The sequence below is a fragment of the Mobula birostris genome, chromosome 11, assembly GCF_030028105.1.
Source record: "Mobula birostris isolate sMobBir1 chromosome 11, sMobBir1.hap1, whole genome shotgun sequence".
Classification (NCBI taxonomy): Eukaryota; Metazoa; Chordata; class Chondrichthyes; order Myliobatiformes; family Myliobatidae; genus Mobula; species Mobula birostris.
The window spans coordinates 32,193,308-32,218,042 of NC_092380.1; the positions used below are offsets into that span (position 1 = coordinate 32,193,308).

Below are 24,735 nucleotides of genomic sequence, written 5' to 3' on the forward strand. Positions count from 1 at the left end.
GCCTCTTCCTCCAGAGCCTGTCTCATTTTGTTGAATAAAAGAATACTTTTATACCTACCAGGTGCATCTCTCCAGTGACTTTGTTTACGTTTCAACAGTCATGTGATTAGGTTTTGTTCAATTGGGTGTGTTGGAGTTGTATGGCTCATAGTGCTGGACAGGCTGACTCTGCTCTGTGTCACTAAAACTCAAGGACTGAGTTAGAAGGAGAGGCTGATCCTTTATTCCTTGGAGGAGATAGAGGAGAGAGCTTAGAGAGGCATATTAAAATATGAGGGGCGTAGATAGGGTGAATGCACACAGGCATTTTCTCCAGGGTTGGGGTATCAAGAACCAAATACACAGGTTTAAAGTGAGAGTGGGGAGATTAAATAGGGACCTGAGGGGCAGCTTTTCACCCAGGGGGTCATCCAACCGTAGATTGAGCTGCCAGAACAAGTGGTTGAGCAAGTACATTAACAATGTTTAAAAGGCACTTGCAGAGGCACATGGACAGGAAAGATTTAGAGGGAAACTGGCCAGTGGGAGGAGATGAGATGAAAATTTTCAGTCAGCATTGACCAGTTGGGCTGAATGGCCTGTTTTCTTGCTGTTGAACCCTGTGATGTGAAACAACTGCCACCTAAGCCAATAAGTTGAGGCCTTTGACGTTAATAGCATGCCTGTAACCACAGAGCACACATACATACACAGGTGGTGGCCAGCGGAAGTCACACACTGACGGTTGCCACGGGAAACCCCGGAGGGAGGGGGATTGTGTGAAAGGACGGCACAGTTCTTCAACCTATAGTTGTCACCAGTGGATAAGCAGATCACTGTTGTGTCTGAGCCGAACTGTCGGACCGTATCTCAAAGGGGAGGTGAGTCGTTCGCTTTGTTCTTACCCTAGCCAGAACCCTCTGTCACATAGAGAGGTGCAGTGGGAGAGATTGTCCTAGGAAGCTGGAGGAGGGAGGGAAAGAGGGAGCAAGGGATGGAGTGAGTAGGAGAAGGGAGGGAGGGGGGAGAGAGAGAGCGGAAACGAGAGAGAGTGAGGAAGAGAAAGAGAGAGAGAGAAAGAGCAGAATTACCAGGAAGCAATTAATTCTGTAGTCTGAAGTGGAGGTTTAACCTCAACGTACATCAGCTCTTCCGATCTTTGCTGGTCTCACAAACCACACCAATTGTTCCATTCCAACTCCCATATCGCTTCTCTCAGCTCTCTTCCCCACCCTTTATCCCCAATTTCCCTCGCTCTCTTTCCCCCTTCTCTCCTCTCCCTATCTCGTTCCCTCCGTTTTGCTCTTTCAAACACACACACTCCTCTCCCTCTCCATCTTGCTGTCACCCTGTCCATCTCTACTCTCTCTCATTCTCTTTTCTTTCCCCATCTTTCACTCTCCCCTTCTTTCTCCTGAGTCTACTCTTCCCCAATCTCTCTCTCCCTTCACCCTTATGCTATTCCTCCCCACCTCTCTTTCTCCCCCTCTCACACTTCTCACTCCCACCCTTTCTCGACCCCTCTCTCTCTAGCTCCCTTCCCTAACACTCCCTACATCTTTCTCCCCCTTCTCTTCCTCCCCACCCCTCCACCTTTCCAGCTCTTCCCGTCTCTTTCTCTCCCACCTCCTTTCCCTCCCTCTCTCTTCACCCCTTCTCTCTCTCCCTGCCTCGCTCCCCCATCACTTCCAACTCTTCTCTCTTCCCCCCCCAGAAGGAATGTCACAGCTCTGTGGAAATTGTGGTGGTTTCTCTGTCGTTCACAGTTCGTGTCGCAGTTAGAAACCAGGACTCCAAAATCATTCAGCCTTTGGTTCCTGACATTGAATGTGGTCACTGGTGAGACAGACAAAGAGATGGAGAGAGAGAGGGGGAGAGAGACAGGGAGGAGAGAGGGAGGGAGAGAGACAGTGAGAGAGAGAGAGAGAGAGAGAGAGAGAGAGAGAGAGAGAGAGAGATGGACACAGGGAGGAGAGACAGACAGAGATCAAGAGATGGAGAGAGAGAGAGAGAGGGGGAGAGAGAGAGAGAGAGAGAGAGAGAGAGAGAGAGAGAGAGAGAGAGAGAGAGAGATGGACACAGGGAGGAGAGAGAGACAGAGAGACAGCGAGAGATAGAGAGAGAGAGGGGGAGAGAGACAGGGAGGAGAGAGAGACACACACACAGGGAGGAAAGAGAGAGAGAGAGGGGAGGGAGAGAGACAGGGAGGAGAGAGAGAGGGAGAGAGACAGGTAGGAGAGAGAGAGGGAGAGAGACAGTGAGAGAGAGAGAGAGAGACGGACACAGGGAGGAGAGAGAGAGACAGAGAGAGAGGGAGACGGACACAGGGGAGAGAGAGACAGACAGACAGACACAGGAAGGAGAGAGAGAGAGGGAGATAACAGGTGGTGGAGAGCGTGGAATCGAAGAGGGAGCAGAGAGTGAGAGGAAGAAGAGTAAAGCAGTGCGGGAGAAGGAAGGAGAGAAGGGAAAGAAAGAGAGAATTGGCGAATTCTGCGAAGGTGAAGCGATAACTGAGGTTTTGGGTTGATAACCTGCATCAGGGCCGCAAGTGTAGAGGGTGAGGCAGCCAATGCACAGAAGGACAGATGCAGGCTGGCTGGTGGAATTAGGCGAGACGGGAATGGTGGGCAACGTGGAGCTAGTTGGGGGAGGGCTGGGTTCTGGTGTTGATACAGGTTGATTGATGAAACTAGCTAAGTGAGAGATAATGCATAGTTGGAAGAGGGAGGAAAGAGGTAGAGATGGGAGAAGGGTGAAGAGCTCTGGATGGACTGATAGCTGGCAGATGGAATCTAATGTGTGAGTAAGATGGGAGGCATGCTGAACAAAGGGAGATTAAACCCAGAGGACTGTTAGGAGTTGGGAAAGAACATGGAGCATTACAGCATAGTACAGACCCTCTGGCCCACGATATTATGCCAAGCCTTCAACCTACTCCAAGATTAATCTAACCATTCTCTCTCACACAGCCCTCCGCTTTCCTTTCATCCATATGCCTATCTAAATGTCTCTTAAATGTCCCTAAAGTATCTTCCTTCTACCACCACTGCTGGCAGTACGTTACATGTACCCACCACTCCCTGTCTGAAACAATTTATCTCAGATGTAGCTCTATCTTTTTCTCCAATTGCTTTAAAAGTATTTTCTCTTGTAATAGTCATCAGCCGTTAGTCTCTGTCCACTTTATCAGTGCCTCTCATCATCTTATACATCTCTATCAAGTCACCTCTTATCTTCCTTCACTCCAAAGAGAAAAGCCCTGGCTCGCTCAACCTTTCCTCACAGGACATGCTCTCGAATCCAGGCAGCATTAAGGTAAATCTCCCCTGTACCCTGTCTAAAGTTTCCACATCCTTCCTATAAAGAGGTGACTAGAACTGAACACGATACTCAAAGTGTGGTCTAACCAAGGCTTTATAGAGCTGTGGCACTGAGAGGAACACAGGGTGCGTGGGTTATCTGAGACCAGGAACGTCACTGTTCATACCACTGAGTTGTAGATAACCCAAATGGATAAACTATGGCAGTGGAGAAGTGGAGGGCAGGGAGGATTCGATGCCAAAATTGGACACAGTTGGTGTGGAGATCTCAATGTTTCTCCCAATAACGGTGAGGCTTTCTTCCTGGATGTCCCTATTGCATTGCAGAGACATGCAGGTGGTTAATTTACTATTGTAAAGTGTTCTTTGGTGTAGAGCAGTGGCAATATTGAGAGGTATTTCTGACGGAAAATTTGTGGAGACAGAAGGAGCACAGGAGATTCTGCAGAAGCTGGAAGTCTTGTGTAACTCAACGGGCCAGGCAGCATCTATGGAGGGAAATAAGCCGTTGACGTTTTGGGTTGAGACTCTTCATCAGGGTTGACGGAATCCTGTGATTGCTCTGTTAGAAGCCAGAATTAACCATACGGACTGAATGGCCTAGCACACAGAGTCAGAATCAGGGTTAATATCACTGGCATATGTCATGAAATTTGTTAACTTTGCGGTGGCAGTACAATGCAATATATGATAATATAGAAAAAACTGAATTACAGTAGCTATATATACATTATGTGTACATCAAATAGTTAAATTAAATAACTAGTTACAATTGGTTATAACTAATAAATAGTTAAATGCAAAAACAGAAATAAAAACATAGTTTCAATGAACAGTACAGTACAGGAACAGGCCTTTCATCTCGCATATTAAACTACTAGTTAATCCACTATAAACTAATCCATTCTGCCTACTCAGTGTCCATATCCCTCTATTCTCTGCACATTCATGTGTCTGTCTAAGAACTTTTTTTAATATAATTTTTATTGAATTTTCAAAATGAATACATGAAAAGGTAATATCTACCCTCCCCCCCCATATAAAGTCCTACCTAAAAAAGAAAGAAGTAAAAAAAGAAGAGCTGCCTGGGTATTGGAAGGTTTCCACATGCTCCATGGAATTCAAAATAAATTTGGTATACTTATTCATTACTTTCCCCAAGGGACCAAAATCTTTATTGGAGCACTTAAATATGACATCCTATCTTTTGTAAATAAGGGCGCCAAATATTCAAAAATGTTACATATTTATCTCTTATTTATAAGTAATTTTTTTGAGTGGAATAGAACTAGCCATTTCATTATTCCAACGATTCATACTTAAACACGAATCAGATTTCCAAGTAACTGCTATAGTCTTCTTAGCTACTGCCAATGCAATTTTTATAAATTCTTTCTGATATTTATTCAATTTAAGTTTCGGTTTTATCCCTTCAATATCACCTAATAGAAATAATACCGGGTTATGTGGAAGTTGAGTTCCAGTAATTTGTTCCAATAATACTCTTAAATTTATCCAAAAGGGTTGAATTTTAAAACAAGACCAAGTAGAATGTAAGAAAGTACCAATTTCTTGATTACACCGAAAGCATTTATCGGATAGATTTGAATTTAATCTATTTATTTTTGTGGTGTAATATATAATTGGTGTAAAAAATTATATTGTACTAATCTAAGTCGAACATTTATTGTATTTGTCATACTGTCAAGACAGAGTCTTGACCAATTTGTTTCATCAATATTAATATTCAGATCTGTTTCCCATTTTTGTTTTGACTTATGGATTCCTGGTTTAGTTGTCTGTTTTTGAATCAAATTATACATACAATAAATAAATTTTTTAATTTTCCCTTTTTGAATTAAAGTTTCAATTTCATTAGGTTTTGGCAAATACATCGTTTGACCCAGCTTACCTTTTAAGTAAGCCCTTAATTGAAGGTAACAAAAGAAAGCGTTATTTGATATTTTATATTTATCCTTTAGTTGTTCAAATGACATCAATATACCTCATTCATAACAATCTCCTATAAATTTAATCCCTTTTTGGTACCAATTATATAAAAGTTGATTGTCCATTGTAAAAGGAATAAGTCTGTTTTGGAACAAAGGTCTCCTTGCTAATAAAGATTTCTGTATTTCATTATCAACATTTATCTTATTCCATAGATCAATCAAATGTGTTAATATAGGAGATTCTTTCTTTTCCCGTATCCATTTAGATTCCCATTTATATATGAAATCTTCAGGTCTATTTTCTCCTATCTTGTCTAGTTCTATTTTAATCCATGCTGGTTTTTGATCATCGAAAAAAGATGCAATAAATCTAAGTTGATTTGCTTTATAGTAATTCTTAAAGTTTGGAAGTTGTAACCCTCCTAACTCAAATTTACATGTCAATTTTTCCAATGATATTCTTGACATTTTACCTTTCCAAAGAAATTTTCTCACACATTTATTTAACTCTTGAAAAAATTTCTGTGGCAATTGTATTGGTAATGTTTGAAACAAATACTGTAATCTAGGAAATATGCTCATTTTTACAACATTGACTCTACCTACTAATGTTATTGGTAGTATCATCCATTTGTCAAGATCTTCTTGAATTTTTTTCAATAGTGGTAAATAATTAAATTTATATAAATTCTTTACATCATTATCAAGTCTTATACCTAAATACTTTATACCATTTACCGGCCATCTAAATTGGGTTGCTAACCAACATTGACTATAGTCTCCTTTAGTAAGAGGTAAAATTTCACTTTTATCCCAATTTATTTTATAACCTGATACCTTCCCGTATTCACCCAGTCTAGAAGATAATTTATGTAATGAATGTTGTGGGTTTGTCTAAGAACTTCTTAAACAACTTCATCGTAGTCACCTCCAATACCACCCTCTCCAAGTTTGTGGTCTATCAAAGCTTATGGGATGATCTGAACCAGCTGGGGAAACAGGCTGAAAAATGGCAGATGGAATTTATTGAAGACAAGGGACAAATCCAGGAGGGACTTGCCCAGTATGCATTGAAACGTGCAGGGGAATAAAGTGAACTGGGAATACAGATCTATAATTCCTCGAAAAGGGCACCGCGGTAAATAGGGTCATAAAAAGGCCTTCATAAATCAGGACATTGAGCACAGATGTTATATTGTATAAGACACTGTTGAGGCCAAATTTGGAGTATTGTGTGCAGTTTTGGTCACCTACCTACAGGAGAGATTTAGTAAGATTGCAAGTGTGCAGAGAAAATTTACAGGGATCAGTGCTGGGTACATTGTTATTTGTCATCTATATCAATGATCTGGATGATAATGTGGTAAATTGGATCAGCAAGTTTGCTGATGATACAAAGATTGGAGGTGTAGTAGACAGTGAGGAAGGTTTTCAGAGCCTGCAGAGGGACTTGGACCAGCTGGAAAAATGGGCTGACAAATGGCAGATGGAGTTTAATACTGACAAGTGTGAGGTATTGCACGTTGGAAGGACAAACCAACGTAGAACATACAGGGTTAATGGTAAGGCACTGAGGAGTGCAGTGGAACAGAGGGATCTGGGAATACAGATACAAAATTCCCTAAAAGTGTCGTCACAGGTAGATAGGGTCGTAAAGAGAGCTTTTGGTACATTGGCCTTTATTAATTGAAATATTGAGTATAAGAGCTGGAATGTTATGATGAGGTTGTATAAGACATTGGTGAGGCCGAATCTGGAGTATTGCGTTCAGTTTTGGTCACCAAGTTACAGGAAGGATATAAATAAGGTTGAAAGAGTGCAGAGAAGGTTTACAAGGATGTTGCCGGGACTTGAGAAACTCAGTTACAGAGAAAGGTTGAATAGGTTAGGACTTTATTCCCTGGAGCATAGAAGAATGAGGGGAGATTTGATAGAGGTATATAAAATTATGATGGGTATAGATAGAGTGAATGCAAGCAGGCTTTTTCCACTGAGGCAAGGGGAGAAAAAAACCAGAGGACATGGGTTAAGGGTGAGGGGGGAAGAGTTTAAAGGGAACATTAGGGGGGGGCTTCTTCACACAGAGAGTGGTGGGAGTATGGAATGAGCTGCCAGACAAGGTGGTAAATGCGGGTTCTTTTTTAACATTTAAGAATAAATTGGACAGATACATGGATGGGAGGTGTATGGAGGGATATGGTCCATGTGCAGGTCAGTGGAACTAGGCAGAAAATGGTTCGGCACAGCCAAGAAGGGCCAAAAGGCCTGTTTCTGTCCTGTAGTTTCTATGGTTCTATGATCGTGCTCGGATGTGAAGACCTGAGTCATAGGGAAAGGTTAAATAGAAACACGGAAACATAGAAAATCTACAGCAGAATACAATGCTGTGCCGAACATGTACATACTTTACCAGTCAGCCTCTGCTTTATCCACGCAAGAATCTTTCCTGTAATATCATGGCCTCGTAGCTTGTTAAGCAGCCTAATGTGTGGCACCTTGTCAAAGATCTTCTGAAAATCCAAGCACACAACACGAACCAATTCTCCATTGTCTATCCTGCTTGTTATTTCTTCAAAGAATTCCAACAGTTTTGTCAGGCAAGATTTTCCCTTAAGGAAACCATGCTGACTACAGCCTATTTCATCATGTGCCTCTAAGTACCTGATGACCAATATCCACCCTCACTTCTTTTTTTCCAAATTTTATTATATTTTTTGCTCAGCATAGCAAAACTTTCAATTTCCAGATACAATTACATTTACATTTCTTCCCCTCACAGATATCAGCTATCAGAACACTTCCATCAAAATATAGACATCACCACAACATCCTATACAAAAGTCCTTAATAATATAGCAGACAGGTTTACACTATATACTGCAGAAAAGGTTGCCATGTTTTATGAAAACTATTTGTTTTTGGGTGTACCATACATGTCAAAAAGTCCAAAGGAATGTATTCCATGATTAATTTACACCAACCAAAAAGTCCAGGGGCCTTATCGGATATCCAACAAAGTAAAATGTTCTTCCTTGCATAAAAAGTCAGGATGTTAAAAAGTTTTTTCTGGTGTGCGTTAATAATACGACTGCTGGGTAAGCCTAAGAGAAAAGACACTGGGTCCAGTTCAAGCTCCATCTTCAGAATCTTTTCCATTTCACCCAAAATATCACTACAGTATGCCTGAAGTTTGGGACACGTCCAAAAACAGTGGGTGAAAGTTCCAGTATTTACATTTAGAACACATTGGAGAAACCCCCGTCTTAAATTTCAATGGACGACCTGGAGTCAGATGGTCTCTATGCAGAATTTTGAGTTGCAATGTTTTAGTTCTATTACAAACTGAAATTTTCTTTGCATTATCACAGACATCATTCCATGTTTCAGCTGTAATTTCTATTCTCAGCTCTTCCTCCCAGAGCTTTCCCAGCTGCTCAGCCTCTCCACAAGAACATTCCCTCAGGATGCTGTAAAAAGTACTAATAGACACTTCACCCTTAGAATGAAACATCCTCTTTTCTATGTCAGAACTAGAAATCAGTTAACAATGTGTTTTTCTGTATATAATCTCTTATCTGAAAGAAACGAGAAAGATTCTTGTTAGGTTTGTTAAATTTCTGTACTATTTGACTAAAAGACATCATCGTTCCTTCATCAGACAAATTTCCTAGATGGAAAATACCCTTAGAAATCCAAAGTTTAAATCCAGAATCCATTATGCCAGGCTGAAAATCTGGACTGCCGGTTCTTGGAGTGAAGGGTGATATTTTCACTACGTTGCCCTCAATTTGTCACACCACCCTCCAAGCCCTGACTGTATTAATTATTATTAAATTGCGACAATATTCCTTAACTAGTTTCATCTTATTGAGGAAAAACAAATTAATAAGAGGGCATTTTGCTTGTGAAGCTTCAATGTCTAGCCAAATTGAGGAGTGGTCCCTACAAACCCAGTCAACCACTTAAGATAAAAAGGAACTTAATTGATATTTTTTGATGTCTGGAAAATCCAGACCCCTTAGACCAGTGGTCCCCAACCTTCAGGCCGCGAAGCATGCAGGGGTGCAGCGGTGCAGCGGTAGCCGGGACGCACCCAGCACATCTTTAAGAAAAAAGCCGAAATAAACAAGCTAATTAATTAGATGCCGCCCGGCACGTAAATGTCGGCCCAGATCAGAGGCGATTGCCCTCGCCCCTGATTTAGTAAAGTTTATTTTATAACCTGAAAAGGCGCTGAATGAATTGATACATTGTATAAGGCATTGCACTGATATAGCAGGGTTTGATAAGAAAGTTAGAACACCATCCGCATACAATGTAATTTTATGTGACTTTAGTCCTATGTCTGGAACAGATATTTTGGGGTCTCACCGAATAGCCACAACCAATGGCTCAATCACTAGTGTGAAAAGTAGTGGTGATAAAGGGCAGCCCTGCCCACTGTCCCTCAGAATACTAAAATTATCCGACCTAATACCATTAGTGAGAATCACAGCCAAAGGGTCATTATAAAGAACCTTCACCCACTTAATAAAATTATTGCCCAAACCAAATTGTTCTAAAGTGAAAAAAAATACTGCCATTCGACACGATCAAGGGCCTTTTCTGCAACTAAGGAAACCACCAAGCCGTCCACTTCCTGTTGCTGACATGATTGAATCACCTTCAGTAATCTTCTGATATTGTTAAATGATCTACGGCCTTTTACAAAACCCGTTTGATCCTCTTTTATGATAAAAGGTAACACAGTTTCTAATCGCAGCGCTAAGGTTTTAGATAAGATTTTAAAGTCAACATTTAACAATGAAAGAGGCCTGTAGGAGGCACAACCTTCAGGGCTCTTTCCTTTCTTAAGAATTAGGGAGATATTAGCTTCTCTCAATGATGGTGGGAGGAGACCACAATTAAATGCATGATTGAACATGTTTAGCATAGGCTCTGATAATAACCCTGAAAACTCTTTATAGAATTCACTGGTGAGTCCATTAGGACCAGGGGTCTTCCCACTTTGGAGCTGTCTCACAGCCTCCTGTATCTCATGTATAGATAACGGAGCTTTGAGGAGGGACTCTTGTTCAGAAGAAATGCCTAGGAGATCTAAATTCCTGAAAAAGGACTCCATCCTAGATTTTCCATCATTACATTGCTCAGATTGATACAAATTAGGATAAAAATTCTTTAACACAACATTAATCATTTTAGAATTACCAGTGAGGGCTTCTGTCCCATCCCTAATTGAAGCAATAGTCTGAGAGGCATTTTTCTTTCTAGCTAAATAAGCCAAATACCTACCTGGTTTTTCACCATGTTCAAACAATCATTGTTTAGCAAATGTCAATTTTCTTTTGGCTGCTTGTGTAAGTAAAGAATTTAGTGTACAACGTAGGGCTGTGATCTTCTGTAACTTGGCTGCAGAGGGCTTATTAATATAATCCTTTTCAGCTGCCGCAAGCCTTGCTGCCACTAGGAGGTGCTGTTCTGCAGCTTGTTGCTTCTTACTAGCAGAGTAGGAGATAATTAATCGCCTTGCATAGGCCTTAGCGGTTTCCCAGAGTATTGATGGACTACTAGCTGATTTGGAATTAATAGATAGGAAAGTTTTGAATTCGGAAGTAGTCTATAAATTTATTATCTTTTAGAATAAAAGGATTCTGCCTCCAATGTCTAGATCGTGCTGAATTATCTTTGGGCTTAATGCTTAACGTGTTGGCGTGTGGTTAAGGCGTTCGTCTAGTGATTTGAAGGTCGCCAGTTCGAGCCTTAGCTGAGGCGGTGTGTGTGTCCTTGAGCAAGGCACTTTAACCACACATTGCTCTGCGACGACACTGGTGCCAAGCTGTATGGGTCCGAATGCCCTTCCCTAGCGGTCCCCAACCACCGGGCCGCAAAGCACGCGCTACCGGGCCGCGAGGAAACGATATGAGTCGGCTGCAACTTTCCTCATTCCCTGTCACGGCCACTGTTGAGCTTGAACACACGCGAGGTCATTACCCGCGCGTCATCCATGTCAGCGCGGGAAGGAGATCAACTCCTCGAGCTTGCAGATGACGGCGGGGCTGAAAAGCATATTTGACATAACATCTCTGCCGGCATTCCGGATCACAGTCAAGGCTAAATATCCAGCAAAGCACTGAAAACGTTGTTTCCATTTCCAACATCATATCGCGGTCAAGCAGAGTTTTCTGCAATGAATGCAACAAAAACTAAATTGCGGATTAGACTGGACATAAGGAACCCCCTTCGAGTATCACTGTCTCCCGTCACCCCTCGATAGGACCGTCTTGTTGCAGGAAAACAAGCCCAGGGCTCCCACTGACTCAGCGATATTGGTGTGTTGCAATGATTTTATATGTTCAGACGGGGAAAAGGTGCTGTGTGTTTAATATCCAAACGATACTTAAAATGTTATGATGCTATTGACTTATAAGTGACTTATATAACCATATAACAATTACAGCACGGAAACAGGCCATCTCGGCCCTTCTAGTCCGCGCCAAACTCTTACTCGCACCTAGTCCCACCGACCTGCACTCAGCCCATAACCCTCCATTCCTTTCCTGTCCATATACCTGTTGAATTTTTCTTTAAATGATAATATCGAACCTGCCTCTACCACTCCTACTGGAAGTTCCTTCAATACTTACTTCAAGCTCCCCGCCCTCCCCTGATAATTGACTTATCACTCTATTCATGCGAGGAAAATATGCGCAGTGTGTTTAATATTAAATTCGTTAGATAAACCCTTTTAGAAACGAAATTGAGTGTACTAGCCACTTATCACCCATATTCCGGTCGTGATTAACACCCCCACCCCCGAACAGAATCGTCAAAAAACCATTCGTAGAGAGAAATCGGCTGGTACACGCACGTGCAAGTCACGCATGCGCACTGCAAGGCGTCATGGTCATTGTAGTCTTCTCGGGTAAATCCAACGAATTTGACTGCTACTCTTGTCCGTTGACAACCCTACCCCCCTCCCCCCCCCACCGGCCGGGTCGGCCGGTCCGCAAGAACACTGTCAATATTAAACCGGCCCGCAGTGCAAAAAAGATTGGGGACCCCTGCGTTAGAAATTTGAGAGGTTGAGCTAGAGAGCAGTAAACATTGAGAATACCATATTCCTCTCCATATATTGAAGCCTTAACAATCACAAATCTCCCATACTTATCCTTAATGCAGTCTAATAACTTAAAAGGTAAGTTCTTCCTAATTAAAATGGCCACCCCTTAATGTTCCAAGTGCACAATTTTAATATATTACTGGTCATAACCCTTTATAACAATCATGTCTCATTAGCGGGACAGAAGCATGGTCGCATTCTTTATTCCAGGGACCAGCTGCTTGCGCTTATGCCGGCCGGTTTAGCGAGCAGAGTGGCGGACACCCCTGCTGAAATCTGGAGGAAAACACACAGAGGATGCAGAAGGGGATCACAAAGTCGAGGAAAGAGGACCGGGTCGAGACAACAGAGACTTATGGAGAAGAGGAGTTTGGTGGGTAATAAAAGGGACGAGTTCACGGCGCTAGCCAGGTGTCAGAGGACATTTCGGGAGCGCAGTGTTATGTGTTTTACTGGAACGGGGCTGCACGAGGACACACCCGATCAAAACTTTCCATGGACGGCTCCAGACCGTTCGGGCTGACCGGAAGTGCACTGAGAGTGGTAAGCATAAAGGAGTTGGATGCTTACTGTTCTGGCTAACAACAGATAGTGCAATCCGGGTCATATTACGATCGAGAAACGTGTTTGTAGACCGGATATTGAACTTTTTACTGTTGGACTTCGGCCATATTCCACCGAGATACAACACTGGGCGGCACGGGAGGTCGTTACTGCCTGTGGCCATTGAACGTGCAGCTCCTCCCGTGGAGGGTCAGACACCCTGAGCCAATAGACTGGTCCTGGACTTATTTTCCATCTGGCATAGTTTGCATTTTGTTGTTTGATTGTTTGTGGTTTTTGTATTGCTATATTTATGCTCTATTCTTGATTGGTGCGGCTGTAACGAAACCCAATTTTCCTCGGGATCAATAAAGTATATCTATCTATCTATCTATGTGATTCCGGAGGAGAAGAAACCCGACTTAAGATCAGCCGAGCAGCAATAAGTGAATAAAAAAAACACAAAAAAAAACAAAGCGCCAACAGCGCTGAACAAGAGGACTTACCTACACTTAAAGGGGGTATCTGAACCTCCTAGAATCTAGCACCCCATATTCTGCCCCACTGCCAATATGGCATTTAACATAGTCAAAAATGAAAACAGGACATAATTTATCAATCCACCGATTTGTTACCGTCATGTTTCTTTCAGGCTGGAGCAGCACCGCTAATTTAAACAAATAATGAAACTATATTAATCAAAACAAACACGTTACCCATCCTATAAGATATCTTGCCACCGAGTAATGAAAAGGTAAAACAGAGCGACCATCGAACATGTTATCATCCATAACCAGGGCTACACAATATACTGTATACATTCTTTAGCCCAACGTGCCCACAAAGGTTTTAGCTTTGCCAGGAGAATCAAATATCTTGGTGGTCCCGTTGTAGGTGATTTTCAGCGCCGCTGGGTACAGCATAAAGTACTGGATTCCGAATTCCCTCAGCCGCTTCTTTACCTGGTCGAATTCCTTGCGCTTCTGAATAACAGCTACCGAAAGATCTTGAAAAAACATAAGCCTGGATCCCTCATATATTAAAGCCTGGGCATCAGACCCGTAGCATCTCGAAGCTTCCATCACTCTTTGCTTATCACCGAAATTATGGAACCGCATGAGGACGGGTCGAGGGCGTTGGCCTGGGCCCGGTTTTGGCGCCAGCGTACGGTGAGCTCTTTCCACTTTAATGCGTCCAGCCTTGGTTTCCAAATCGAGGAAATGAGGCAGCCAGCCCTCACAAAACTTCGCCAGTTGGCTGCCTTCCGTACCTTCAGGTAGACCTATGATTCGTATATTCTTTCTCCTACCTCTGTTCTGAAGATCATCGATATAGTCAGACAGCTTTGAACTTGCTCTTCCAGCGCCCGGATGCGGCTTTGGGCCTGATCAGTTACAGTTTCTACCGCGGAGGCTCGGCCCTCTGCTTCGGTCTTTCTTGTATCAAGACTTTTAGGCTCCAGTGTGTGTTTTTGGAGTGTTAGAGAGAGTGGAGCCAGCCTCCTGCCCATCATTTTGGATATGTTCTCTGTAACTTCCTGAATTACTTGACATGTCAGCATAGCTAGCAGTAGCTAGCTCCCCAGCCCCGAGCGAGCGCTCTGTGCAGCTCATCTTGGCCACCTTTTTGGTATCTTTCGATGGCATGGTGTTGAAGCAGCTCAAAAAAAAAGAAAAAAAAATTATCAATATTCATGTCATTAAATCTGACACTTGAGCATTAAAAAAAAAGTTGAAACGAATAGGTTTATATGTGAAATTATCAGTGTTGCGATGCTGAACTCAGCAAAGCAGACTTTTCACTGCGCCGCCATCTTGAAACTCCTCACGGTATTCTCTTTGTACTTCATGTATTTGAAGACACATGTGGTATTCTCTTTAACGTTATTGGCTAGCTTACTTCTCAATTCCATTTTTACCTCATTAATGACTTTTTTGCTGCCTTCTGTTGATTTTTTAAAAGCTTCCCAATTCTCGAACTTCCCACTCTTGTTTGTTCCATTGGGTTAGAACTTTATTCCTTGGAGCACAGGAGATTTAGGGGAGATCTTACAGAGGTATACAAAATGACGAGGAGGAGAGATATACTGAATACAAGAAGGCTTTTTTCCGAGGTTGGGTGAGACCGGATCTAGTGGTCATAGGTTAATGGTGAAAGGTAAAATTCTTAAAGGGAACCTGAAAGGAACTTCTTTAATCAGAGTGTGGTGCTAATGTGGAAAGAGCTGCCTGTGGAAGTGGCAGAGGTGGGTCCCATTGCAATATTGAAGAGAAGTTTGGATAGTTACATAGATGAGGGGGGCTTGGAGGAGGTATGTTTCTGGCACAGGAAGATGGGACAGGTGAGCATTGACAGGATAAGGCAGAGCTCTATGTTCTAATTATCCAGAGATAGCTACAAATACAGAGACAGATACACAGAAAGAGACAGAGATCCAGAGAGAGGGACAGCAGGACAGAGAAACACTGAGTGACTGCGATAGATACAGTGGGATCAACAGGGAGGAGAGGGACACAGGTGGATGGAAAGAGAAGGAAAAGGGGAGGAGAAGGCAGAGAGAGAGGATGGTAGAAAGCAAGAGGATTCGAGTACAGGAGCAGGGAGGTACTACTGCAGTTGTACATGGCCTTGGTGAGACCACACCTGGAGTATTGTGTGTAGTTTTGGTCCCCTAATCTGAGGAAAGACATCCTTGCCATAGAGGGAGTACAGAGAAGGTTCACCAGATTGATTCCTGGGATGGCAGAACTTTCATATGATGAAAGACTGGATCAACTAGGCTTATACTCGTTGGAATTTAGAAGATTGAGGGGGGATCTTATTGAAACATATAAAATCCTAAAGGGATTGGACAGGCTAGATGCAGGAAGATTGTTCCTGATGTTGGGGAAGTCCAGAATGAGGGGTCACAGTCTGAGGATAAAGGGGAAGCCTTTTAGGACCAAGATTAGGAAAAACTTCTTCACACAGAGAGTGGTGAATCTGTGGAATTCTCTGCCACAGGAAACAGTTGAGGCCAGTTCATTGGCTATAATTAAGAGGGAGTTAGATATGGCCCTTGTGGCTAAAGGGATCAGGGGGTATGGAGGGAAGGCTGGTACAGGGTTCTGAGTTGGATGATCAGCCGTGATCATACTGAATGGCGGTGCAGGCTCGAAGGGCCGAATGGCCTGCTCCTGCACCTATTTTCTATGTTTCTATGAGAGGGGGAGAAATAGAGGGATAGATAGGGAGAGTGAGGGAAGGAGTGGTGGAGAGGGGGAAGTGAGAGAAAATGGAGAGAGTGGGGTAAGTGGGAGGAGAGAGATACGGAGGGCAGGCAGGGAGAGAGAGAAGGTGGACAAAGACAGGGCAGAGCGCGAGAAAACAAATCGACAGTGGGAGCGCGGCAGGAAAAAATCCCCCCCCCCCCAAATGAGAGAGGAATGAGTGGTTTAGGGTGTTTGTATAGGATGTCTTGGAGTAGGTTACAGGCTGGGATCTAATCCAGGGGTTTGAAAGGTTTACATATAGAATAACAGATCAGCGGGAGTGGGTTACAGGTTGTGATCTGATCCCGCCGTTCGGGAGGTTTATACGTAGAGTAACAGATCTCCAGGACGGTTTATAGGCGGGGATCTAATCCAGGGGTTCAGAATTTATATATAGAATAACAGATTCCTGGGAGTGGGTTACAGGCTGGGATCTAACCCAGGGGCTGGGTGGGTTTATATATAGAATAACAGATCCCCACGGTGGGATTTAATCCAGGCTATCAGGATTGCTATAGATAATAATTGATCGCCACATACTCCCGGGCCCGGGCATCGGGCGCACCATCCTTTCCCCCTACCCCGGGGACCGGGTGTTGACCACACTGACCTCTCTCACCCACACCCCTCTCGGTCTGCCCTGCAGGTCTCTGTCAGACGTGCTAGCTCCGGTGGCGATGGGCTCCCCCTTCCTCCCACTGCTCCTCTTACTCCTCCTCGGGACCCCTCCGAGCGGGGCGATCTGCAACGTGGCCACTGCCAACGAGTGCCGGCAGAAGAAGCCGGTACCAGGAATGGAGCTGCTGGGCGAGGGCTTCGACGTGGTTGGGCTGCGGAGCACGGGGGCCTGGGCGGTGGACACGAGGAGCTGGCAAAGCCGAGGCTCCTGCACCGTCTGCCGCAACTCGCTGATGAACGGCCAGGTCCAGCGGCTGCCCCGGGCCGTCGCCCACTGGCTTACCGACACGAACTGCAACTACCACCTCCGCTCCACCCTCTATGACTCGGCCGAGGATCTGTCGGCGTCGCAGTCGGCCGGGGTAGACTCCTCCTGGAGCGCAGGGCTGGACGTGAAGCCGCGGCCGGGTTCGGGAGTGCGGGTGACGGTGGCGGGGGAGCAGTCCGAGACGTCGTCCTTCGGCCGGAAACGGGAGGCCACCGACCGCTACAGTTTCTCCAGCCAAGAGATGGAGTGCAAATTGTACCGGGCCGTGCTGGGGGAGCGACCCCCCTTGCATCCGCACTTCGTTCAACTGCTCCGCCGGCTGCCCCGGCGCTGGGACGGGCGGTGGGACAACGGGCACGGGGAGGGGAGCGGCCCCGGTTTCTTCTACCGCCGCTTCCTTCGCACCTTCGGCACGCACTACGTCCGCGCCGTCCGCCTCGGCGGCCTCTTCCGAGACATCACGGCCCTCCGCACCTGCCAGGTGGCGGCCGAGGGACAGACCACCGAGGAGGTGAGCTCAGGGGGGTGGAGGCGCCAAGGCGGACCCGGTCTCCGATCGGGGCGCTGAACCTCGGTCTCGTCATTGCTCTTTCCCACGGTGCTCTCGCGTCGTCCCAGTCTCTCCCTTCACCACACCTACCTCCTCACTGCTCCCTCCCATCTCTGTAACCTCCCTCTCCCCTCCCACCCCATCTCATCTCCCCTCCCACCCCATCTCCCCTCCCCTCCCCCACCCATCTCCCCACCCCTCCCCCCACCCATCTCCCCTCCCCACTCACCCCAGCTCCCTTCCCCTTCCCCACCCATCTCTCCAACCCCTCCCACCCATCTCCCCAACCCCTCCCACCCCATCTCCCCTCGCCTCTCACCCCATCTCCCCTTCCTCCCCCTCTCCCTCTCACCCATCTCCCCTCCCCTCCCCTCCCCTCCCACCCATCTCCCCTCCCCTCCCCTCCATCTCCCCTCCCCTCCCCTCCCACCCATCTCCCCTCCCCTCCCACCCATCTCCCCTCCCCTCCCCTCCCACCCATCTCCCCTCCCCTCCCCTCCTCTCCCCTCCCACCCATCTCCCTTCCCCTCCCCTCCCACCCATCTCTCCTTCCCCTCCCACCCCATCTGCCCTACCCTTCCCATCCCATCTCCCCAAGTTCCCTCTCCGCTCCCATCTCCCAAGATTCCCCTCCCCTCCCACCAGCCCCATCTCTCCTCTCCCTCAAATTCCTGCTCTCGGACCCCTCAAACTCCCTCCCTCTGCCCCTGAACCTCCCACACTACCGCTGAACTTTCCTCTCTCTGCTCCTGAATCCCCTCACTCTGCTCCCGAACCTGTCTCCCCCTGCCCCCAAAGACCCCTCTCTCTGACCCCAGAGCCTCCCTCTCTTTGATCTCAGAACCTCCCTCCCCCTGCCCCCGACCCTCCCTCCCCCTGCCCCGGCCCTCCCTCTCTCTGCCCCCGACCCTCCCTCTCCCTGACCCCTGAACCACCCGCTCTCTGCCCCGACCCTCCTCTCTGCCCCACGACTCTCCCTCTCTCTGCCCCTGACCTTCCCTCTCCCTGATCCCTGACCTTCCCTCTCTCTGCCTCCCCGAACCTCCCTCCCCTTGACCCCCGACCCTCCCTCTCTCTGCCCTCGAACCACCCTCCCTCTCTCTGCCCTCAAACCACCCTCCCTCTCTCTGCCCCTGACCCTCCCTCTCTCTGCCCCCGACCCTCCCTCTCTCTACCCCTGACCCTCCCTCTCTCTGCCTCCTGACCCTCCCTCTCTCTGCCCCGACCCTCCCTCTTTCTGTCCCTGACCCTCCCTCTCTCAGCCCCCTGACCTTCCCTCTCTCTGCCCCGACCCTCCCTCTCTCTGCCCCCGACTCTCCCTCTCTCTGCCCCCGACCCTCCCTCTCTCTGCCTCCTGACCCTCCCTCTCTCTGCCCCGACCCTCCCTCTTTCTGCCCCTGACCCTCCCTCTCTCAGCCCCCTGACCTTCCCTCTCTCTGTCCTCGACCCTCCCTCTCTCTGCCTCCTGACCCTCCCTCTCTCTGCAACAACCGTCTCTCTTCCTGACCCCTGAACCTCCCTCTCTCTGCCCCTGACCCTCCCTCTCTCTGCACCCTGACCCTCCCTCTCTCTGCACCCTGACCCTCCCTCTCTCTGCCCCTGACCCTCCCTCTCCCTGACTCCTGAACCACCCTCACTCTGCCCCCATCCCTCCCTCTCTCTGCCCCCATCCCTCCCTCTCTCTGTCCCCCGACCCTCCCTCTCTCTGCCTCCCGACCCTCCCTCTCCCTGACCCCTGATCTTCCCTCTCCCTGACCCCTGACCCTCCCTCTCTCTGACCCCTGACCCTCCCTCTTTCTGTCCCTGACCCTCCCTCTCTCAGCCCCCTGACCTTCCCTCTCTCTGTCCCCGACCCTCCCTCTCTCTGTCCCCGACCCTCCCTCTCTCTGCCCCCAACCCTCTCTCTTCCTGACCCCCGACCCTCCCTCTCTCTGCCCCGACCCTCCCTCTCTCTGCCCCGACTCTCCCTCTCTCTGCCCCCGACTCTCCCTCTCTCTGCCCCCGACCCTCCCTCTCTCTGCCTCCTGACCCTCCCTCTCTCTGCCCCGACCCTCCCTCTTTCTGCCCCTGACCCTCCCTCTCTCAGCCCCCTGACCTTCCCTCTCTCTGCCTCCTGACCCTCCCTCTCTCTGCAACAACCGTCTCTCTTCCTGACCCCTGAACCTCCCTCTCTCTGCCCCTGACCCTCCCTCTCTCTGCACCCTGACCCTCCCTCTCTCTGCACCCTGACCCTCCCTCTCTCTGCCCCTGACCCTCCCTCTCCCTGACTCCTGAACCACCCTCACTCTGCCCCCATCCCTCCCTCTCTCTGCCCCCATCCCTCCCTCTCTCTGTCCCCCGACCCTCCCTCTCTCTGCCTCCCGACCCTCCCTCTCCCTGACCCCTGATCTTCCCTCTCCCTGACCCCTGACCCTCCCTCTCTCTGACCCCTGACCCTCCCTCTCTCTGTTCCCTGACCCTCCCTCTCCCTGCGCCCTGACCCTCGCTCTCTCTGCCCACGACCCTCGCTCTCTCTGCCCACGACCCTCGCTCTCTCTGCCTCCCGACCCTCCCTCTCCCTGACCCTTGACCCTCCATCTCCCTGACCCCTGAACCACCCTCTCTCTGCCCCAACCCTCCCTCTCTCTGCCCCCTGAACCACCCTCTCTCTGCCCTGACCCTCCTCTCTGCCCCAAAACCCTCCCTTTCTCTGCCCCTGACCCTCCCTCTCTCTGCCCTCTGACCCTCCCTCTCTCTGCCCCCTGACCCTCCCTCTCTCTGCCCCCTGACCCTCTCTCTCCCTGACCCCCGAACCTCCCTCTCTTTGCCCCTGACCCTCCCTCTCCCTGACCCCTGATCCTCCCTCTCCCTGACCCCTGATCCTCCCTCTCCCTGACCCCTGAACCATCCTCTCTCTGCCCCCTGACCCTCCCTCTCTCTGTCCCCTGAACCACCCTCTCTCTGCCCTGACCCTCCTCTCTGCCCCACGACACTCCCTTTCTCTGCCCCCATCCCTCCCTCTCTCTGCCCACTGACCCTCCCTCTCTCTGCCTCCGACCCTCCCTCTCTCTGCCCCCTGACCCTCCCTCTCTATGCCCTGACCCTCTCTCTCCCTGACCCCCGAACCTCCCTCTCTTTGCCCCTGACCCTCCCTCTCTCTGACCCCTGACCCTCTCTCTGCCCCCGTCCCTCCCTCCCTGTGACCCCCGATCCTCCCTGTCTCAGCCCCCCAACCCTCCCTCTCTCTGCCCCTGAACTTCCCTCACTCTGTCCCCTGACCCTCACTCTCCCTGCGCCCTGACCCTCCCTCTCTCTGCCCACGACCCTCCCTCTCTCTGCCCACGACCCTCCCTCTCTCTGCCCCCCGTCCTTCCCTCTCTCTGCCCCCTGACCCTCCTTCTCTCTGCCCACCCGAACCTCCCTCTCTCTGGCCCCCGACCCTCCCTCTCTCTGCCCACCCGAACCTCCCTCTCTCTGCCCCCTCACCCTCCCTCTCTCTCTGCCCCCGACCCTCCCTCTCTCTGCCCCCTGACCCTCCCTCTCTCTGCCCCCTGACCCTCCCTCTCTCTGCCCCCGACCCTCCCTCTCTCTGCCCCCTGACCCTCCCTCTCTCTGCTCCTGACCCTCCCTCTCCCTGACTCCTGAACCACCGTCACTCTGACCCATCCCTCCCTCTCTCTGCCCCCTGACCCTCCCTCTCTCTGCCCCCGACCCTCCCTCTCTCTGCCCCCGACCCTCCCTCTCTCTGCTCACTGACCCTCCCTCTCTCTGACCCCTGACCCTCCCTCTCCCTGACCCCCGACCATCCCTCTCTCTGCCCCTGAACCACCCTCTCTCTGCCCCATAACCCCTCTCTCTCTCTGCCCCCGAACCTCCCTCCATCTGCCCCTGATCCCGACCCTCCCTCTCTCTGCCCCGTGACCCTCCTTCTCTTTGCCCACCCGAACCTCCCTCTCCCTGCGCCCTGACCCTCCCTCTCCCTGCGCCCCTACCCTCCCTCTCTCTGCCCACGACCCTCCCTCTTTCTGCCCCCAACCCTCCCTCTCTCTGCCCCCGAACATCCCTCCCCCTGACCCCCGACCCTCCCTCTCTCTGCCCCCGAACTACCCTCTCTCTGCCTCCTGACCCTCCCTCTCTCTGACCCCCGAACCGCCCTTTCTCTGCCCCTGAACCACACTCCCTCTGCCCCACGACCCCCCTCTCTCTCTCTGCCCCGAACCTCCCTCCCTCTACCCCTGATCCCCGACCCTCCCTCTTTCTGCCCCCGACCCTCCCTCTCTCTGACCCCCAAACCACCCTCTCTCTGCTCCCTGACCCTCCTTCTGTCTGCCCACCCGAACCTCCCTCCCCCTGACCTCCGACCCTCCCTCCCTCTGCCCCGAACCTCCCTCCCTCTGCCCCCTGACCCTCCCTCTCTCTGACCCCTGAACCACCCTCTCTCTGCCCCGACCTTCCCTCTCTCTGCCCCATGACCCTCCCTCTCTCTGCTCCTGACCCTCCCTCTCCCTGACCCCCGACTCTCCCTCTCTGCCTCTGAACCACCCTCTCTCTGCCCCATGATCCCCCCTCTCTCTCTCTGCCCCCCAAACCTCCCTCCCTCTGCCCCTGATCCCTGACCCTCCCTCTTTCTGCCCCCGACCCTCCCTCTCTCTGCCCCCCGAACCTCCTTCCCCCGACCCCCGACCCTCCCTCTCTCTGCCCCCGAACCACCCTCTCTATGCCCTGACCCCCGACCCTCCCTCTCTCTGCCTCCGACCCTCCCTATCTCTGCCCCTGATCCACCCTCTCTCTGCCCCCGATCCTCTCTCTGCCCGCCTCCCTACCTCGCTCACTTTGTCCTCCCCCCCAGGTGAAGGACTGTCTGAGTATTGAGGCAGAGGCCCAGATCGGCAGCAAGTTCGATTCCAGCGCCAAGTACCGGCATTGCAAGGAGGCACAGAACAGGGCTGAGGGGCGCGCCTCCTTCCACCAGACGTACAAGGACCGCCTGACCGTGGTACAAGGGGGCCTCCTGCCACAGGGGGCCGACCTCTTCTTCGGGGGAGATGGAGATGAAGAAGGGAACTCCGACCGCTTCAAAGCCTGGTTTGACTCACTGGCCTCCCACCCCGGCGTCACCCACCGCACCCTGGAGCCACTGCACCTTCTGCTGCCTCAGCGGGACCCCCGCCACGCACTCCTCCGCCGTGCCATCAGCCACTATATTGTGGAACGGGCATCGGAGGGGCATGCTGCCAACTGCTCATCCAAGGGCTGCCCCAGGGGCGGCACCCGGCCCAGCTCCGTCCCAGGTTCCTGCTCCTGCCGCTGTTCTGCTGACCCCTGGGTGAACGGTCAGTGCTGCCCCAAGAAGAAGGGCTGGGGACGGCTGGAGGTGAAGGTGGTGCGCTGCCGGGACCTCTGGGGCGACTACGTGTCGGGGACGGACGCCTACGTGAAGGTTAGCTGCGGCCTGGGGCTAAAAGCCAGCACGGCTGTCATTTCCAATAACAACCACCCAGTCTGGGACGTTTGGCTGAACCTGGAAGAAGTGCAGTTGGGGCCAGACGTCCGCGTGCGGCTGGAGGTCTGGGACCAGGACGGGGGACTGGACCACGACGACCTTCTGGGAGCCTGCTCGGTCCCGCTGGTGGCCGGGCCCAGCCGTGTCGACATCTGCTACCTGAACCACGGCAGCCTGAACTTCGAGCTGCGACTCACTTGCGGGCCTCACCTGGGCGGGGATGACTGCCGGGAGTACCAGCCGCAGCCGGGGAGCTGAGGAGCTGACAGCGGGGGCAAGTGTGGTGGATGGACTGGCCTGGGCCAGGGGCTGAGGAGAAAGCTACTCCAACCCTCATGGACATAGTTCACTCTCCCGGTCAACCTATGACCTCTGACCCTGGCCACAGCAATCACTCGCCTCCCCTTTCCCTGTATCACCCTCCTTACACACTCCCTCATTGCCTCCTCTCCTTCCCAGTCCCCCTGCCTCCTACATTGCAGCTTTATTCTCCTTGCCCTTCCTCCTCACCATCCCTCCTACAACCTCTCCCCCTATTCACCTGTATCCCTCCCTCCTCATTTTTCCCTCGCCCATCCTCCCATCTCACTGACCCTCCCACGATGCTCACTTCCCTGTCTTAAACTCTTTCCTCCCCTCCACTCCTGTCTCACCTCCTCCCCCTCTGTCATTCCCTCCTCCACTTCCTCTCCAACGGCATTCCCTCGTCACTCACTCCTTCATTTATTGTCCCTCCCTGCTCACCACCCCTCGCATGGAAATCCCTCCCCTCACTCCTCTATTGCTGCCCTCCCCACAGCACTCCCTTAGCCCCCCTCTGTCCTTTCCTCCCCACCCTCTTATCACGCTCCCCATCCTCTCTTTCCCCGTGCCTCCCTCCTCGCTGCCTCTCTCCCATCACTTTCTCCCTTCTTGCTGCCCCCTCTCTTGTGACACTCCCTCCCCCTCACTTGCTCTCTAAAATTGTTCCCTGCTCACTCCCCTTCCCTCCTTGCTGCCCCTCTCAATCTGCCCTCCTTGCTGCGCTGTACAAATTGCCTGGATGTTGCAATGTTTTCCAAACAATGGACTTTGACTGAGTAAAATGATTGTAACGCTGAGAATCTGCCTGAGTTTTACTGGGTGTGCGAAGTCTGTGTCCTGGAGGCTTACTCCAGGGATCTTTCTCATGTTGCAGGAATCTGTCCCAGGGATTTATTGGTTTCAAAATTGTTTATTACTGTCACGTGCACCCAGATACAGTGAAAAGCTTGTCTTACCTACCATTCATACAGGTCAAATCATTACACATTGCATTGAGCTAGAATAAGGTAAAATAAAACAATGGAGAATAAAGTGTAAAATCTACCCAAAAGGTGCAGTGGAGGGTGCAAGCTAAATCGTAAAGTCAAGAGTCCAACTTGCCATCCAAGAGGATAGAAGCTTTCAGGCTTTTGTATCTTTTGGGATGATGGGAGGAGGGAGATGAGAGAATGTCTGGGGTGGGTGTGGGGTTTGATTATTCTGACTGCTTTACTGAGACAGTGGGAAGTGCAGACAGAGTCTATGGAGGGGAGGCTGGTTTCCACGATGTGCTGAGCTGTGTCCAC

The 24,735-nt window shown here is 49.8% G+C and overlaps 1 protein-coding gene across 1 annotated transcript; it reads left to right on the top strand.

Annotated features, from left to right (window-relative positions):
* The first annotated feature begins 783 nt into the window (after nt 1–783).
* LOC140204992 (perforin-1-like) lies at nt 784–24,249 on the top strand. The gene is made up of 3 exons (XM_072272037.1): nt 784–860; nt 16,815–17,625; nt 22,493–24,249. The coding sequence occupies exons 2-3, from the start codon at nt 16,846–16,848 to the stop codon at nt 23,402–23,404; spliced, it is 1,692 nt and encodes a 563-aa protein (XP_072128138.1). The 5' UTR covers nt 784–860; nt 16,815–16,845; the 3' UTR covers nt 23,405–24,249.
* The last annotated feature ends 486 nt before the right edge of the window (nt 24,250–24,735 follow it).